General features: G+C 39.9%; 1 protein-coding gene across 1 annotated transcript; it reads left to right on the forward strand.

Annotated features, from left to right (window-relative positions):
* The first annotated feature begins 1254 nt into the window (after nucleotides 1-1254).
* LOC103458597 (cytospin-A) lies at nucleotides 1255-18837 on the forward strand. The gene is made up of 12 exons (XM_008399527.2): nucleotides 1255-2431; nucleotides 2872-2991; nucleotides 5171-5740; nucleotides 5884-5936; nucleotides 11307-11842; nucleotides 12140-12236; nucleotides 12353-12419; nucleotides 14228-14288; nucleotides 14538-14634; nucleotides 16539-16655; nucleotides 16754-16813; nucleotides 16901-18837. Exons 2-12 carry the CDS (start codon nucleotides 2952-2954, stop codon nucleotides 16988-16990), a joined length of 1788 nt encoding a protein of 595 aa, XP_008397749.1. The 5' UTR covers nucleotides 1255-2431; nucleotides 2872-2951; the 3' UTR covers nucleotides 16991-18837.
* The last annotated feature ends 324 nt before the right edge of the window (nucleotides 18838-19161 follow it).

Here is a 19161-nt window from a genome sequence, read left to right on the forward strand (position 1 = left end):
GAACTCAAGCAGTTCCTGTGTGACCAAACAATGTGCCGTTCACCCTGCAGTGTCCACAATTTCTCTGAGTCATAAGCAGAGTTTAAAAATAAAAAAAAATAATGTTGGTGTTTTTAATTGTGTAGACATAAAGGGAAAAGGGGACCTGAGATCTGTCGAGGCACTGAGTGTGGTTGAGAACGTGTGCTGTGCCTTATTGGTTGCACGGGATTACACTGTCTTGGCAAGAGGTGTTGAGGAACTTCTGAGAATACATATGAATTTTGAAAAGAACTGATGGTGAGAAAGTTGAATGTCTGACTGGTCTTTGTTTTTATCCTTCTAAAGAGCCAGCCTTGTCTGTCTGCCAAATTTGATGAGTGGCGAGTTGCAGCAGGTTGCAAGTGTCTTAAAGCCCCAGCGGCGCTCCTCCAGAATAGAGCAGGAGGTCTCCACCAAAATGGTCATAATCCACTCAGCAGGGGACACTGACAGCTCCCACTGGCATCAGATGCTGAATAATTTCCCTGGACAGCATCTTTTAACAGTTACATAATGTGATTATAATGGTTACAGATTTTGAAAAATCCACCAGTAACATGTATGACAAATAATTCTTTTTACCAGTTGTAAGTTAAAAAAGTAGTTAAAACTTGGGTGCCATGTTCAGGCTTTGCACTCCTAGGATTTGTGAAATCGATGTGGTCATGGGCTGAAGGCTGTGTAATTCACCTGACTGGCTTTGATAAATCCTCACTATGCTGCAGTGTTGCACACCGAGCCCTCTGGAAACTTATTGATCTCAATCAGAGTGAGAGAGGAAGCTCCTCTCCCCACCGCAGCAGAGCTTCTCTCCGGTTCCTCCACCTTTTTACACAATACTGACATATTGTGTTGTGGTGGATTAAAAATGCAGGGAATGATTGAAGGCATCATATTCATCCTGTCAGCTTACTGTGTGTCACAAACCAGTGCTCATTTAGTTACGAGTGAACTGTAGTTCAGCTCTGTTGAATAAAGGAGAGAGATGTTGTCTGTAGAAGTTCATACTTAATAAATTCATGTTGCACAAGATCACTTCTGCTGTTGCACTTTAGTCAAAAATGTTAGTCGAACAGCCTTTGCAAATATTTGTGGGTTTTTCTATTTTTTTGTATGAAGAAATAAATGTTTTTAGTTAAATTACAATTCATGTTGTTTTGGTTTGATGGGATGCTGGGAAGCAAGAGAGTATTTCTAATATTCTAATTGTTCATTGTTGGAAAGATATGACAACATTGTTAAGGAGAAATGCAAATGTTTACATTCTGTAGTCAACAGCAAACAGTTTTAAATCAAAGAAATCACATTTTAAGTCATAACATAGATGAAAGCATAAACTATGTTTACAAGTTGAACTTGTTTACATGTTACATAGCAACCATGAATTATATATTTATATACATATTCACATATATAAATATAGGAACTAATTTTAAACTAATTTAAAAGATGTCTAGAAGTACTTTGTATTCATTTTGTCATATTAAAATGACAATTTCTACACCTATATTCACTTATCGCAATACGATCAAAAGCCTACAGCATCTAACTTGAATATTAAGGAAAAACTGGAGCAAATCTTTGGAAATAACTAGCATGGTTTTTGCATAGTTTTCTGTTATAATTTATGAGAAAAGTCTAAAAGTGCTTCTTGAAAATAATCTGCAGTGACCTGTAGAATACTGACAAAACACATTGGATAATTCCGTTTTTTGTCACTATAAAAAAATCTAAATTGGATTGAGGTTCAGACGTGGACAAATAGTAGTCATGGACTACATACAAAAATTGAATATGTTTAAAAAAACTTCCAATGATATGATTAGGCAAAAAAAAAAAGAAGAAGAAAAACTCATCGGCTCTAAAATCAAAAGCCACAGGTGTTCAGAGTTCTGTTTGTAAAGAATTTTCAAATAATACATCTTAAAATAATAAAAGCAGAAGCTGTGTGGTGCAGTGGGTCAGTAGGTCATCTGCTTCATCAAGGTCCAGGGACAAATGAGGGCGGGTCATAACTTCCCAGAGGGTTGTCTTTTTTTCCCTCTACTATCACAGCCTAACTGTGCCCTCCAGTGGACAGACCTGTGGACTTGTTTTTAGGTGATGTAGTTTACGAGTATTTCTAGTGTGTCGTGGATAGAAACTTTTTCTTATTTTTTTTTTACAATGTTTACTCTGATGGCGAAACTTAGAAGGGAAAAGTCTTGCTTGTGTTTGAGTTTGATCGGTAAGAGCTGCGGCTGGATCAGTGCAGCCGCCTTTGCGTCTCTACACTGAAGAAAGCAGCAGAAGAAGCGCCTCTGGTTGGGCAGCGCTTCACACACACAAAGTAAAGCGGGAAGGAAGCAGAAGGGCGACTTATTAAGGAGATCTGGAGACTCTTGGAGTTACTTTTATTTCACTTTTAAAGGTTTGTATCTAGTTTCATGTTATAATTAGCAGCTTTAATATTGAGGAGTAAACTTTTTTTGCGATTGGGGGGGGAAACATTTTTAAGCTGAGAGTGGAGGTTTTTAGAATTAAGATGTTTGCTTTATTCACAGCTCGGACAGGGCACAAGTGGCTCGGATTGGTGCGTTTGCTCGTTATGCGCATTTCTTCTGCCGAAATTTGAAGCTCATATATCAGCTTATTTTGTTTTCTGTTTTGATCTCTCTAGACTAAACTAGACGGTCTAAGTTCAGTTCAGGACTTCACGCAGACAGCTACTATATAATTTACCTTCCTTTTGTAAACATTGTGATTTTCTTAACAGGCGAATGTCCGTTATTAACGCCGTGTAAACACACACTTTTAGGAGCCTGTTTACGGCTGCATGACCTCACCTGACAAATTACTGGATGTGTGCAGGTCACCTAAGCGCTGGTCTGGACGAAGAGCAACAAATACTTGCAGGGCCGCTTCCCCGGCCCAATCTCTGTTAATGCAAAATGGGCAACTTTTCCACCAAGGACAACCATGGGAACACAGGTAGGTCAGCACACGAGCAAATGCGGCTTTCAGCAGGGCCAGTTCTTGCAAGATTGGTGCCCTGGGCATCCACTTGCTGCCCCCCCCTCTTGCTAACTCATACTCTTTCTCTGTCCTCAAAAACACAAGCTAGAAATACTCGGAACTAAAATCAATTTGCCTGTTCAGTGTAGCTCATGTTTATTTTTTTTTTAGCTTGAGAGATAGATAACATAGACCTCTGGTAATTGCAGGGGGTAGGAACCGCAGCTGAATGTGAATAGCTAATATCTGCGAAGTTACCCCCCTCTGAGAATACCTTTTTATTTTGATAGTTCAAAATAAGTACCTTAACTGAATATACACAATAGAAACCGTCGGCACTACCGCAGAAGTTACTATCTACAGTCCCTTATTTTTTACTATTGATGGAAGAGCCAGTCATCGTCAAAGAAAATAATGGCACTCGTCAATTGGCTTCACTGCAATTTAGAAGTGCTAATAGGCAATAGCATGTCAAGCGGCATTGCACTTGCATATTACCGATTCCTAAGCTGCAATTTCTTTTGAATAATATGCTCTACAAAAAAAATAGTTATGTTCCACAGAAAAATCTATTTCTGTGGAATCATTATGAATATTGTACTGCAAATAGGCAGCCTGTGTGTAAATATCGGTAAATGAAAAAAAAAAAAAAGAAGAAAAACAGAAATCCTTATTTTTCCACTTAAAATAAAAATCAAACAGTCGGAAACCATTTTAGAGTGCATTAAAACTAATGGTAAAGGGAACTCTAGCTCTTTTTTGGAAAGTGGTTCATTTTGGGGAGGTGTAACTGATGATCTGATCCACTCAACCCTTTTTTTTTTCTATTGTGTTTAAAACATTTTTTTTTGTAATATAGAAAGTAAAATGTATCTAATAAGGAAAAGGAAAAGGGGAAGCGAAGAACAACTACACACATTTTCCCAAAAGGTTGTGATTGTGAAACTGAAGGCAACAAAAGGAAAGGAAAGGCAAAGGCTGAATGTGTGTGGCTGCAGGAATCTTGGCAGCCTTCCTTCGTGTTGCTCAGTGAGTGGTCATTCTCCTTGCGTCCCTGTGTGATTCGTCCTGGGCCTGCCGAGCCAGCTGTGATGAATCGGCAGAATTCCCCTGCTCACTGCAAGGGCAGCGGATTAATCATAGGAGGCCTAATACTGTCTGACACACACGCAAACAAACTTTGTTAAAATAACTCAGATCCTACCTTATTCAGTCACTTTACCACCCATACACATGAGTGAGAGAGCATATTTAGAGCTGGAATGGAAGATAAAAAAAAGCAAGGGTTGCATTAGATCTTTATTAGACAATCCTGTCATTCTTCATGAGTGAGTTTGGCCTTGCTGCAGGTGGTGCATAACTTTACAAATGTTCAAAAGCAGCTCTTACGTCACTTTAGAAAAAAAAAAAAACAATCCCTTTGCTAGTCGAGCAGCGTCTGCCCAAACATGGGAAAGAAAGAAAAGAAAACGCTGTTCTCCCCTTTTCCTATTATTGGTTAAGGTATAATTATTGCTGAACCCAGAAAGAGGAAATAACGTCTGCTTTTGTGTCTAAACTGATAATTTCTTGGAAGCCCAGTGCTGCAATGCTCAAAATGTTACCTCCTGTGTTATGTGGGAAATGAACGTTGCAGCGTTTGACTCCATGATTATAGCCTGGGTGTTTTGCGAGAGCCATCCGACTGAATATTGTTTTCAGTGTCAACAAGCAAGACTAGTGACGACTAAATGCTTATTTTCTTAACTCTGGCTTCGATTCAGCCGTTTTCGTTGATTTTGTTGTGTCTTGCAGCTGTGGATCATGAAATATGATGCTTGCAGGCTCTTCCACGTTCCATTGTTTTAAAATACTGTTTTAGGATTTATACCCCTTGGAACATTTCTCACATTTTTTTCGTGTTAACAACCACCATATTGTGAAGTAGCATAACTGTACACGCTTTGCTCTTTTGCTATAATTACAGCTGAAGATCTTTGGGGCTGTGTCACCACCAGCTATGTTTGTGCTGAAATCCTTTCTCGTTCTTTGCAGAACAACTCAAGTGTTATCAGACTCCATAGTTGGCGCCTCTGACAACAATACCAATTCATGGCACAAATTCTCAATTGGACTTAGAACTGGACTCTTTTCATTCATTTGTTTTTATTCCTAGGGGCACCTTTGGAGAGTTTCCATACTCCACCTTCATCTCCTCAGAGCAGCATTCCCCAACTTCCACTTCCCACCGCATCCCCTACTTTACCGCCACCACCAGCTGCAACCATCACTTCGAGTGGGAAGAAACCACACCAATGCTCTCCAAGGAGTCCTATCCCCCCTCCTGATTGGAAGCCTCCTCCACCAGGTGGCCCAAGCAGCTCTGCAGTCAGTCCCGCAGTGAGCCCTGTTCTCAAGAAAACTGGCAGTATTGTGGCAGGCAAGGGGCAAGCTTCTTCAGGGAGAAATGGCGGCCTACCGACCCCTACATCCAGAACGTCGGGCTCCCAAGTGAAGAGTGTGGCTGTCAGTCCTATAAAGAGTCTTTCTTCGGTGTGCAGCGCACCACCTGCCACCAGCTCTGTGGAGCAGAGCAAGAAAGAAAGAAACAGTAGTCTGAGGGAGTCCCTCCTGCCGGGTAAAGAAGACAACGACAAACAAAGCAAAGAACTAGCAAAACTCCTGGAGGAGTGCCGGACTGCACTGGGTGTTACAGACAGACAGGATGGGACCACAAACACAACAGGCAAGAATTGTCTCAGTTGGTCATAAAGCTTCTCGTCCTGTAGTTAATGCAAAGTTATTCTGAGCTGCAGAAGTTTTCCTTGACACATTTCCTGTTTGATTTGCTTGTTCTTTCTCATATTTTTTGTTTTCACCCCCTCTCAGAGATGCTAAAGCAACTGCTCACTGAAGTGAAATGTTTAAAGACTACTTTGAAGGTAAGCAATGGCTTTCCTTGTGAGTTTTGAACTTACTGAACTGTGAGTGGTGACTAGTCATGAATAGTCATGTTAGGGCTGCGCTGACATATATTTCAATCATTCAAGGATTATAGTTTGCCTTTACAGCAGGTAAAATTGCAGTTCTCACAGTAAATGCATGTCTAATATTTCTATTAACATGGAATTCCCACTAAATTTTCATTCAACACATACAAAGTCAAAGCAATTCTGTCTATAAATAAAGTTTCGTATAATGCAGTGAGATGTTATGTTTTTAGACCTCCAGACATGCTTGATAACAGTAATCTTGTTTCCCCAGCACATTTGATCAATTACTTTTCTTAAGTAAACAGGAAGTTATCCACAGGCCAGGTTGGTTGCTATAACCCCTCAGCTGTGAGATAACACTGACACACACATTCTGTCACTTCCCAGCTCCCAAACCACAATAGACTTTGGAATGAGCCCCACTCTGCCTGCTGGGAGCTGCAGCCTTGTTCATTAAAGCTTTTCCTGTCCTCTGCTTGTCCTCAGAGAGAGAGATAAAAAGAGAGGGAGAGAGATAGAAAGAGAGACAAATAATCTGAAATCACCTTACTTGAGATAATGTTGGCAGTTGTGCCCCACTTTGGTGTAAGAAGTTAAAAGTCTCAACTTCAAAGTTGCATTTCCTCCTAAAACAAGCCCAAACTGAATAACCTGAGTAGAATGAGAATAAAATTGAATTCTTTTGAGAATTCTTCTATTCTGCTGCTAAAGCTTTCTGTGTTTTCATGGGGATGATGATATTCTTTCTTAATTTCCTGTCAGTCACTCAATTCTAATGCCTTTCCCTCCTTTATGAGCTCTGTGGGCAGATGCTCTTAGTTTCCTCTAGATCTGCCTCAGATTACAACAGCTGGATATGACCTACAGTGGACCTACTTCATCTGTCGCAGAGTCGCAGACGATGTGTTTCCATCTGTAATTAAAAATCTGACAGTCTACACGTATAGATTGTTTCTCCTGTAGTCCAATCCTCACTGATGTGGACAGTTTATTCACTCCAAGCTGTCTCTTATCATTTCTTCAATCTCTTGTAAACTTTCCCACATTCTAATAAGGGTCTTAGTAATATCAGCCTCACACAGGTCAGGAAACCTTAGAAAAACTGTAATACAGCACTGAGAGAGGTCCAGTGTGTCGTGGAAATGGGGCAGCTCAGCACTCGTGTTTACATGAGCCCTCAGCAGAGCGATATGAGCATGCAGAGCTCCTCTTATTAAACCCTCCCGCTCTCCTCTGAAGGCCCGGGATTCTCTTTTTGTGGAAAATGGAGCTGCTATGTAGAGAGCGGGGGTTCACATTCAGTTGTTTAGGAGACAAAACCTATTTTGTTCTGTGCTCTGCTGTGAGGTGGAGGGGGTTGCGCTCTGCAGTGTAACTGACTGAGTATATGTTGTTGTTTGTGTCCCATAGGAAAATACATGCAAATTTTTACAAAGCAGATTTTTTCCCTTCTTGCAAGGACATAAAAACACTTGTGCCCTTGCATGGCACAAGTGTTTTTATGTCTACAGTGCATTGAACTTCATTGGCATTTTGTTACATCACCATCACAAATGTCACTGTTTTTGTTATTTTTTTTTATTTGAGATATTTAATAGAGAAACACAAAGCAGTGCATGGTGTGACAATACCAGTAGTAAGCTGACTCACAAGGAGCACTTTAATCAGAGACTCACAATGACTCTGGAGGTGCTGCGAAGCTCAATCTGAATAAAACATATTAAAGTTTGTGGTTGTAAAGTGAGAAAATGGGGAACAAAAAATTTGGGGGCATGAACACTTGTTTAAAGAAGCATGAAGACTATTTTGTTCCTGTTTGAAGTGAAAAAAAAAATACAGAGCATGAATCTTCAATAGTTTTATTATCACTTTTTCAGCAGTACTCCTTCCTGACTCATCTCACGCTTCCTCTCTTTTCTTCTACATTGTCTCACCTTCTCCCCTCATTCATTTTATTCCTTTATCTGAGCTCAACTTCAAATTTTTCTTCATCATATCTGGCCAGATTGATTAACCTTTGTCTATTAAGTTTAAGTACCCTGCTATTCTTCCTGTGACATTTTTACAGCAAGGTTCCTCTTTGTGCTTTCTCTTTGCCGCTTTCAAAAATTTCCCCGTCACGCTCTGTCTATCCGAGAGTCAGAATGCTTTCCCTATGCACTTCCAGCAGCAGAGCTCCATCTGTCTGTGCTTATGTCTTTCAGTTGTCTTCACTAGCAAAAGCGGAATCAGCTCGTTCATTGCATGTATGCGTGTTGCCGCGTGGGTGGCTGGATGAATTTGTGTTCCCGTCAGATCTTCTCAAAGCAGTGCTTCGGAATCAGTTCCAGGTGAACGCTGCTGGAGATTTTCAGAAATGATCTGCTGGTTCTCTTTTCTCTGCTCGCTAGACTGCTCCTGCAAACAAGCCTTAGAAAGGGCCCCGTGCACATGGAGGTCATGCAGGTCAGTCACGTGTTCAAAGAAGACTGTGCACCAGCTAGGATTTTTGTGTTCATTCTCTGCTAGATTTGTAGTGTCGCTCGCTGGTGATTGCATCTACAGGCTTTGGCTTGAGTCAAGTTGAGTTGTTTGTAGAAATTGTGCCGTTGGCATCTAATGTGTATATGTGTATATTAGTACATAAATAAAAAGCGGATTTGTTTTTCAAAATGTACTCAAAGTGTGTCAATTGCCACTGTGTCAATTGCCATTTAAAGTGGAGGTCTTTTGGGGTTTACTCTCTTAACTTTGAGTGTCAAGAAACCCCAACAAGTCTGTCTTCTTAGCAAAATAGCTAAAGCTTCGTCAGGTCGGATGGAGAGTGAACATTAGTTGAAAACCTTGCCACAGATTTTCAATTAATTGACTTTGATGACACGTGAATAAGGTTTGATTTAAACCATTCTTCTACTTAAACTCTTTAAAGAGTGATTTTAAAAAAACTGTAAGAAAATAGACCCAAAACTTGTGTTTTTCTTCTAATTCTACTGTGACAAAATGTTTAAAAAATATATTTTCCGTTTGTCAGGCTCTACATCTCAAGAGCTTTCCAAACACACTCTGAATTCACATTACAGGCTGTGGAAAAGTAGAAAACGGAAGAAAAGAAACATTACGCAGTTGGGATAGTTCCCTCAAGAATGTTTTCTAAAAACTGGGTGTGGAGGTGAACAAGGGATAGATGGGTGGAACATACTCAGAGGACATTTCCAAGTGTGCTGGACCTTTCCCAGGATCAGCCAGGATTTCAGCTGCGCCTGGAGACAGGCATAGACATATATTTGTCCCTGTCGAGGTTGGATACCTCATCTGGTCTTGCAGGGGACCACGAGGTCAGGCCTTTTGGTACTGGGTCAGTTTGTGTGTAAATCCACACCGTTATCGCAGTATGAACCGAGGAGCACCTCTTCCTGTTTCCTTAAACAGACATGCTCTAGTTGGTGCATCCACATTCAGATAAGAAATGCTCCGCACAGACACGAGCATTGAAAAACAGCGGTGGGGGTGGGGGTTAGGATTTCCTTAATTCAGAACTCGCACAGCTTCAAACAGGAAACATCATGTTTCTTTTCATTTAATGCTTTCAGTAAAGTTAACAGTGAGGTTTGATGTTGAGGTGGAACAAAAAGAGGGGTGTATGTGTGGGAGTGAGGAAAAGGAATATAATATGTGTTCGTGTGCGTGTGTGTGTGCTTCTGCGTGTGTGTGCACGCGCATTCAGTGTAATCAAGCCCAGCTGCGGTCTGGAGTCACTGGTCAGATGAGGGAACGTGTTGGCTCAGACTTCCCCTCCTCCTCACATCTCCATCCATTCTTCATCTAATTCCCCAAACCTTCCCGACTCCTCTGCTTCTCGGTATCAATTCCCTGGCTCACGTAGCTCTGCTTCAAACATGTGTGTGATTTAAAACACTTTTATTTTTGCTTTCCCTCCCCATATCCTTTAGCGTTTTGTCTTACAGTAATCATTGCCTTGACTTTCACAATAATCTGTTATCGGTTTCCTCTTGGCTTTGGCTGGTTCAGATTTCCTCTTTTGATCCCTGTTTGTTTGATGTTTGCCTTCTCCCCTTTATTTCAGTATGCTAGCCTCAGATATGCACAAACCTTTTTTTCCTGTCATCCTTGAAGTTGGGAAACAGAGTCAGTTTGACTGTATTGCTCATATGTACAAAAACAAAAGAACCTCTTTTGGATCGCAGCCCAAGGAGTTGAGACATAGAATGAAGTTTCACAATACAAGACTGGTGTGAAAAAGTAAAAAGTTAAACACTTCTGACCCATTTAGTTATGCTTCTTTAGAAGTGACTTGGCTCTCCACTCCTTTCAACATGCTGAGACTTGCTGTTTAGTTTGGTTTAACTTGTGTGGGCCAAATGGATATTTGATTGCTCCTTTTCACAACCTAATTTGATATAAATATGCCTGCTTCACAACAGATGATACACATGTAGGATGTAGTTTATGTAGGAAATACGCTGACTGTTACACAAAAGCTGAAATCTGTACAACAATTTCTGACAGAAATGCAGCTTTTAAAAAGATAAAACAAATGTTCTCCAATACGCTTAGCTTCCTGGTATCTGACATATTTGCCTTCTACTAGATGAGACCACCCAGTCTTCTTTCGAGAAGCTTCCGAAGCTTTTTTTTTTGTTTCCTCTGTTTGCTTCATTTTTAAACAACTGAGTTGTGCTAAATGAAGCCAAGTCTTCCATACTCAATAGCAACTGCTACACTGAAGAGTGTTGCACTGTTAATTCCTCAGGAAGGAAAGTAGCTATTGCCTCAAGTAGTTTGTCAGAGATATACATTGTGGACTCCCAGACTAATTACTAAGGATGGGATATAGATGGTAACATTAAGAGGTAGAACAAAGAAAGCATTAGCAAAGTGTAAAAAGCACATGGGAAAACACAATGAACACAGAAGGCTAAAGGTACTTTATTGACTTTATATTTATATGAAGAACGACCAACAGCCAATTCCGTTCATCCTCTAATTCAGTGTTTCCCAACCCTGGTCCTCAAGCCACTGGCCTGCAGGTTTTAGATGTTTTCCTGCTTTAACATATTGGATTCAGATGATTGTAGTTCAGCAAAAGTCTGTTTACCAGTCGTCAATTGAAATTGCATGTGCTGAAGCAAGGAAACCCCTTGAGGTGCACCTATTACAGTTGTTTGACTGGTCACTGACCTTAAAAAACCTGATCTTTTTGGGGGGCAAAAATTTGGATACTTTTATTAATTATGGATCACTAGTGCATTAAATCTCTGTCATGTTTTTAAAATGAGGTGAAATGTCACTTTTTAAATAACGGCAACTATTTCCCTTCAGACAGAGCGGGGGGAATGGCTACAGTTCCAGGCAGACTTTCAGGTGGCCGTGTCAGTGGCTGACCGCCTGAAGGCCGAGGCAGAAGAGGAGCTTACGGCGTTAAGAACGGCCCACAAGGAAATTGAGATGGAGCTGACCGCTGCTCAGCAGAGACAGAAAGAGGCTGAAAATCAGCTGGTCACTCTACAAGGAGAACTGAAGGAAACCAGGCAAAAACTGTCCGTTTTCACCGAGGTTCAAGACAAAACTGAAGTTCACGCACGACAGGAGCTAAAGAGGTCCAATGGAGAATCCACTATCTCTGAAAGCAAAGAGGGGACCAATCGGGGCAGAGTGAGGGCATTGCACATGCTTGGGGGAGAAAGGATGGACAGTAAGAGTCAGAATCTCGAAGTGAGGAATGTTGTGGACGATTCAATAATAGATTGTAAAGGCATGACCAGAAGTTCCCTGAGAAACGTGACCAATGAGGATCAGGACGGAGCAGATGTTCAGTCCAATAATTCACGAAGGGTAACATCTTCAGAGAGGTCAAGGTAAGACAAACTCTTAAGCCCGCTGCTCTCTTTAAAATAACCAAAATCTGGGAATATATTTGCACTTGGTGCAATTGTTGTGTGTAATTTGATAGACTTTTTTGAACAAAACTGTTGAGTCTTTTGCAATTATTATCTTTGGCATACAAAGAAGGATAACAATTGCCATGTTTCCATACATCTTCGTGGGGCCACATGAGGACAACCTCATCAGATTAATTCAAAGCTGGATCTGAGAGAAACAACTGTCCAGTGAAAAATTGCTAGGTATTAAAGTCTGTTGTTATTGTGTGTTAGAAGCCTGTCTAGATTGCCTCCATCTTCAGACAATGCTGCCAACCAGAATGGAACCTTCCAGACTAACTCCACTTCAACACTGGGGTCAACCAACAGGGTGAGATACAAGCTCTGGGCAAAAATAAAAAAAATAAAAATCATTTTAATTATTTCATATTTAAAGATCACTTAACCCTTATCTGCTGTCATTTAAAAACAAATTTTGTTTTCTAGAACTTGGGGCAACTAAGAGGAAGAACATGTCTGGATTGGCAAGAGGGCAAGTTTTCCAGTGATGCTGGTCAGTTTCTCTATAAAATTTCTGCACACTCTGATTGTGGTTAGTGAGGTTTTGCTCTTCTTTGTTCATATTAGCTTTTGTCTTTTCATTGCAAGTTTTTTAAACCCCTTGAACATTGTGTCCCTTTTCAACCACAAAATGTAATATATTTTATAGGGATTGTTTTGTGATACATCAGTACAAAGCAGCGCATCATTGTAAATTGGAAGGAAAAAAAGAAATATACTTTAAAAAGGTTTTGGAAACAAACAACTTCAAAGTGCAGCGAGCATTTGAATTATCCATTTGCTCTGATAGCTTTAAGTAAAATTTGGTGCATTCTGTAGGCTGCATAATTTGGAGTCCCACTGTGTGTAGCCTGATAATGGCAGCATTGTGCTGTAGTGATGCTTTTTCTTCAGTTAGGACAGAGAAACTGGTCAGAGTTGATGGATGGAGCTTGACCAAAACGTTGATCCACATTTTACTGTGGGAGGTGGAAATTGTCTCAGTTTGAAAATGCTTTGATTCTTTAAAGGAGGACTCTGTTTGGAGATTACTAAGCAAAATGGCTGGCTACTATTGGTTAACAATGTGCTTGCACAATTTTACAGGTTAACATTCAAATCATAAGGCATTTACTGATTTAAACGTTTTCAAGCCCATTTACTTTCAATTTTATGATCGGAGATGCACAATTGGACTGCTGCTTGCCCATATTGACATTGACACAATCGGGAGTTAGGAGGAAAAAAAAGTGTATTTGTAATAGTGCAGTGTGTATGAATTTGGAAAGATACTGTCAATTTACATTGTTGACTTTCTTCAGGACACAGTTACTTTTACCATCATGGGATAAAAAGTCAACGTTCTTTGAGTTCCCCCGAATGGTATAATAACTATTGGAAATAATCAGAAGTTGTTAGAACTGCTGGTTGTTGAAGCTGCTCCAAGGATTCAACATGATGCGGTAATTGAATGTTTGTCAGTGCAGATGCAGCATAGCATGAGATAATGTAACCTTATTATTGGATAATTACTGTGCTGTTTCAGAAGTACCTGCAAGAAGATTCATTGGTGCAGACTGTAAGGCGTCTCATTTTAAAGGTAGCTCTGGCATTAGCTTTTATTTGCAGCAGGGCAGGTTGGAAATAGGTAGAGAGAAAAAGAGAAGGGACGACTTGCAACAAAGATCCCAAAGTCTAGAATCCAACCTCGGACAGCTGCTCTGATATATGTGGAAATTGAAGGCCTATATTCGGCCTTCAAATATCGTCCGACCCAGGTGTCTTAGAGTTTTGACTCTCATGCTACAGAAAGTTTTTTGGCATGTCCGGAAGAACCTGGCAACCCGGCTTAGCTGGTGATTAAATTGTGTTTTCTGTAGTATCTAAGGCGTCGGAATCCATTGAACAACGCGTGACCACAATGTATAAAAATCAATCAGCCAAAGAACAAAGTTTTCTGTTTTTTTTCCCTCTGTAGTAGAAGATTAAGGGAATTTAAAGGACAAGAAAGATTAAAAGCACAGGGTCAAATCAATTCTGATACATTTGTGTGCGTCATGTATTTGATACCAAGTTTTGTCTTGTCAGTGCATGTTTTACTTTATATCAGGTGATGTTTTAGAAGGTTGACATATTATAAGATTCTACAGATAAATGGGTCAATAGAATGTTTTTTTTGTTTCTGTGTGGGCAAATTATTTACCAGCTGTTTTGAGGACCACTTGATCAGAGTACCTAATAAAGGTGTTATATTTTATAGTATATTTTAAAAATAATGGTTACTGTTGAGATATTTTATAAATCCTGACGCTTTTTTTGCAGGAAAGCGTGAAGAGTCTCTAAATAAGTACAACTCAGCCCTCACCGAGCTGCCACCCACGAAGTGAGTCCACACACTTAGCCAGATACCCCTCTGACACCAAGGCCAATGGAATTGCCACATTGTGTTAAAGTTGTTTTGTGTCCTTTGATCCAATTTGTCCGGTGAAGTCTCCATTTTAAGGACAACAAACGCCCCCTGCTGCAAATGACGTTTCACGGAAGTTTCCTGCCTTTTTTAAAATGCTGTACAAAGACGAGAAAATCAAAAAAGCTCGGCTCGTAGATCTTTTTTTCTTTATCTTGCCGTCAGATCCCAGGATGGTTTCAACCTACTGCTGCGTCGCCATGGAGGCTCAAAGAGAAACTCGCTGCTCCGCTGGTGTCAGAGCAGAACCCAAGGATACAAGGTGACTCAAGAGTCGGTTTAGTGTTTTGTGGATTCCAAATGTGGTAAACTCACGGTCCAGTTTTCACAGGTTTAACACACTGTTAGTAAATTTTAATCAATAAATGCTTTAAAGTACAGCTAGTCGTGGCCACTCCGATCTAAATCTGGAGGTTCCCCCAGCCTGTTGAATGTGACAGGTAGCCAATCAGAAAGTGCGTATTCTCCTCCACGCTTTCTGAGGGGAAATTACGGAGGGGAATCCCAAACAGCTGACACGGCGCAACCCGAAGTCCAGCGGATATCGGAGATGATATGTGGAAACAACATTAATATTTATTCAACATTTCGTGAAAACAATATAGAAATGACAGGGGGAGGAGTTGGAGCCAAATTGCGACCGCAGTAGATAAACCCGGCAAGTTGTTCAGCTGTACTTCCTTAACATGACATAAATAGGTTATAATAATTTTCATTCAGTCAGGACTTTACGCTGACTCTAGCCACATGCGTCACAGGTAGATTCTAGTAAAGCATTGATTAATGCCTGATTTTAAAATTAGTTAACTGGACTTGTAGCCATTATGTTGTGCCCATGTGGCTGGACACCACACGGCACGACAAACCCGATCGAACCGTTATACCTAGGATTTCTGTCGGCTAATGTGTCTCTCAGGTTTTGAAAATGGGCCGACAACTCGTGTAGTATGCGCTGGACATTAGACTAAGGAAATGAGGAAGGGAGGGTCAGTGGAGAGCACAGGAGCTGAGCATTTTTTCATTCAGTGTCATCAACAGAAAGAATAAAAGGTACAAAGAGACGATAAAGACGATAATTAAAATGAGGTCGGTAGGTTTAATTTATCGTGCGATTAATTGATTTATCGTCTATCGCGACAGGCCTAGTAGAGGCTACATGTTGCAGCCTCTACACAGAGTATTTGAAGGCCTTTATCCTCAATGACCATAAAGATAGATGGGAATAAAAAGAACTAGGAACTATAAACTGTAATTGGTACTAAACTTAATGTATGCAACTAATGTTAAGCTGATTTAAATTCAATATAAAGCCATGTTATTGATGACTGAAATTTAGTTATAAAGGGCTACATTCATTTTTTTATTTTTTGCCGTCATACAGTTTACATATATTTTTAATTACATGGAGTCTGTTATGTGATTGGAACAAGAATCTAACATTAAGTAGGCAGGTGGTATTAACCCTTGTGTGTGCAAGGACTGAGGCAAACGTAGAGGACTGTGGCAAATGATACAAGTTTTACATGTGTGGGGTCGGTTGGACCCCATTTCTAGACACAAGTGTTAAATAATGTTTTAATGGGGACTATAAAGGACAACCATATAAAGCAGTACAAATAGGTGAATCTGGAAGGGAGCTGACTTTAATGGGATGTATTTAAGATGGGGCATTGATTACTGACCATGGAGCAGGTGCTTGATTAGTAACACTTTGCAGCTGATGGAGGAAAGCCAGGATCTTGATTGAGCTGATGACATTTTGGTGGAGAATAACTAAAAAAATATGAAAATACATCTAGGAAACACACTAGATTTAACTAAAGAAGATGAACTCATTAAATTGCCAACAGAAATGAAAGAGTAACCAAAAATGCCAAAACATAAGAAGTCACAAAAACATAAAATGTTACATAAGTGGAAAACAAACAAAACTCAAAGAACCTCAAGCCTTAAATACCTTTCTGTATCACTAGAGCCTTAGATCTCACAAAATCAATCCACCTATATTTTCATGCAAATAGTTCGCATGGGCGTGCATGCTGCATTCAAGTCAAGACCCAAATAGAGGAAAAAATCCTACCCTGTATTGATTTGAAACAATACGATTGTAAAATATGGAACGATTCTTTATTGTCTGAGTTGAGTGAACCTTTCCTCTTCATTCAGAATATTGACATCACGAACTTCAGCAGCAGCTGGGCAGATGGCCTCGCATTCTGTGCTGTCTATCACACCTACCTCCCTTCACACGTCCCGTACAGCAGCCTTAGTCCTGAGAATAAGGTACAAAATGCACACACTGTTGGTATTCTGGATTCTGGATAAGATCAAGCTATTGTTCATCTTCAACTTAATTTAACAACTTGCCCCTTGTTTTTTAGCGAGAAAATCTCAGCCTGGCCTTCAAAACAGGAGAGATTGTGGGGATCACCCCATCACTGGTAAAGATCACTTCCTTTATTCCATGCACAACGTACATTTGGTTTGTGTTCAAGCTGGTAAATCTATCTGAAATATTTCTCCAACAGACAGCAGATGAGATGCTGCGAGCTGGTGGACCTGACTGGCAGAGGGTGCTGGGTTATGTGGAGAGCATCTACCGTCACTTTGAGATGTGAGGCGATACAGGGGGAATATTTTGAAGAACATACACATTTTTTCATAACTTCCACCAGTTCTACCAAATGGTGGCAATAGTTGATAGGCAACTTGGCATTTTGGTCCAGTTATAAATTTTCTGGAAAAGGTCAAAACAAGGATGTATAACCTGCGTTGTGTGCTTTAACAGCTACTGGCTCTTGTAATAAAGTCAAGGAAGTGCACTACACAAAATATATGACCAATAGTTGAAGGCAAACAGAGGATCCAAAAATTACTTACACTTAGCGATTTCTTAGATATTTATCTTTGAAAATGAGAATGATCAATAAAGGGCATGTTTCATGACTTTTAGGAATTTTCGTTGAAACTTTGTTTCCAAAAGATATTCAAAAATATATATATATATATTTTTTATGTCTAGTTCCCTAACAAAACAGAAAGCAAACATAGGGCAGTCCAAAAACGAGTTGAAAGAATGATAAAGTCATCTGTTGGACAGAGCAGAACAGAATTGTCAATCAAGAAGAGAGCAGTGATGAGGAAGTCTGCAGAAGAGCTTAACCTCCCATTAAGATTAATCTAAAGGCTCTAAATGTGTCAAAAAAGTTGCTTTTGAATTTTTTTCATTTATAAATTAAATAAAGCAATTTAATTTCTAAATTAAATCCACAATGCTTTGGAAAATTGGCAGATTGCAACTTTTTTTTTTTTTTTATGGATTTCCGACACTGATACATGTTGAAATTTGCCCTTCAATGTTAAAAAGCATTGGATATCTTTTTGTTTTTTCAAGCATTCTTTTGTGGAAAATGCTAAGTTACTGTAAGTGTCTCCGCACTGGTACTTTACTGGTAGTAAGTACTGTATACCAAAAGAACTCTGAAAGCAGCTTTCCCTTCTACGTATGGTTTTAATTGTATGTTTTGCCTTTTGCTTTTATATGTGCAAAAATGCAATATTTACTGGATGCCTTGGTACTCTGCGGACGTGCACTTTTGAGATGCCATTGCTCTACATTACATACCTGGGCTCTTTTAGAGGCTTGAGGCTTCTTCCCGTTAAAAGGGAGTCATTCCTTCCCACTATTGCCACATGCTTTCTCAGGATAAGAGATTGCTGCAAAGTTAATGACACAGTGCAGTCAACCATCCACTATCACCTCATGGCTCAAGAGGAAGAGCTGATGTGAAGTCAGTAATGTAATGCAAATTGCTGTCCTTCCTTTGATAGATAACCTTTGACCAGTTTGTGTCACAAAAGGGAATTTGACTGCAATGAAACAACTCTGTGTGAATCAGCATCTGAATTTTAACCCATCTCTATGATGTGATTGAATTGATTTGACTATCAATTCAATCAATTCATGACATACCAGTGATGTTGTCAGAGGAGAAATAATTCAAAAGCTGCAGCTTGTACTGACAGATACAAGCTGTACTGACAGATACAAATGAACTGTATCTGTCATGTACAGTGCCTTCAGATTACATAGTAGAGATTAGTACTGAATGACTCTGACTGAACCAAGGTCAGGTCAGGTCTAAAATGATGATTATGAGCACATGCAGCCTGAAAACCCCTTTAGTCTGCCAGTGTCGATTGGGTACTCTGGGATCCGAATTACAAAATTACTAACGTGACAAAGACAAATACTTGCTTACGCAGACTTTTAAATCCAGTTTCAACACCATCACACTTCTTTCTGCTTCCTCACTAATTCGTAACTGCTGTTGTTGCTACGTGTTTAAGCTAGGTTTGTTGCCAAAGATTTATGTGCCAAATTTTGGATACTGTTCTGTAAAATAATGTCAATATGTAACTAGTGTGAACAGCTTATTCCAAAGCAATAAAGTGTTAAAATATTTATGTGAGTATTGTGTAATTGTGTGACGCCATTTAACAACAGCTACTGTGACAAGAATGAAGAAAATTGTCCATTTATGGTGGTTAGTTTCAAAGTGAGGCTTTCCCCCATTAGGAGCTGGGAGGAGCATGTGATTTGAAAGGTGAGGCTTTAGCACCACCTACTGGTCAAAACAAGGTAATGCATGCGTACTTGAGGATTCCCTCTGAAAATATTTAATCACCCACTGGTGATTAAAACCCACCTGGACCCTTAGTGTAAACTCTTATACAGCATGTTTATATTTGTGACGATCAGCACCTTAATTCAATACAGATTTAAAAT

The sequence above is a fragment of the Poecilia reticulata genome, linkage group LG22 (genome assembly GCF_000633615.1).
Source record: "Poecilia reticulata strain Guanapo linkage group LG22, Guppy_female_1.0+MT, whole genome shotgun sequence".
NCBI lineage: Eukaryota > Metazoa > Chordata > Actinopteri > Cyprinodontiformes > Poeciliidae > Poecilia > Poecilia reticulata.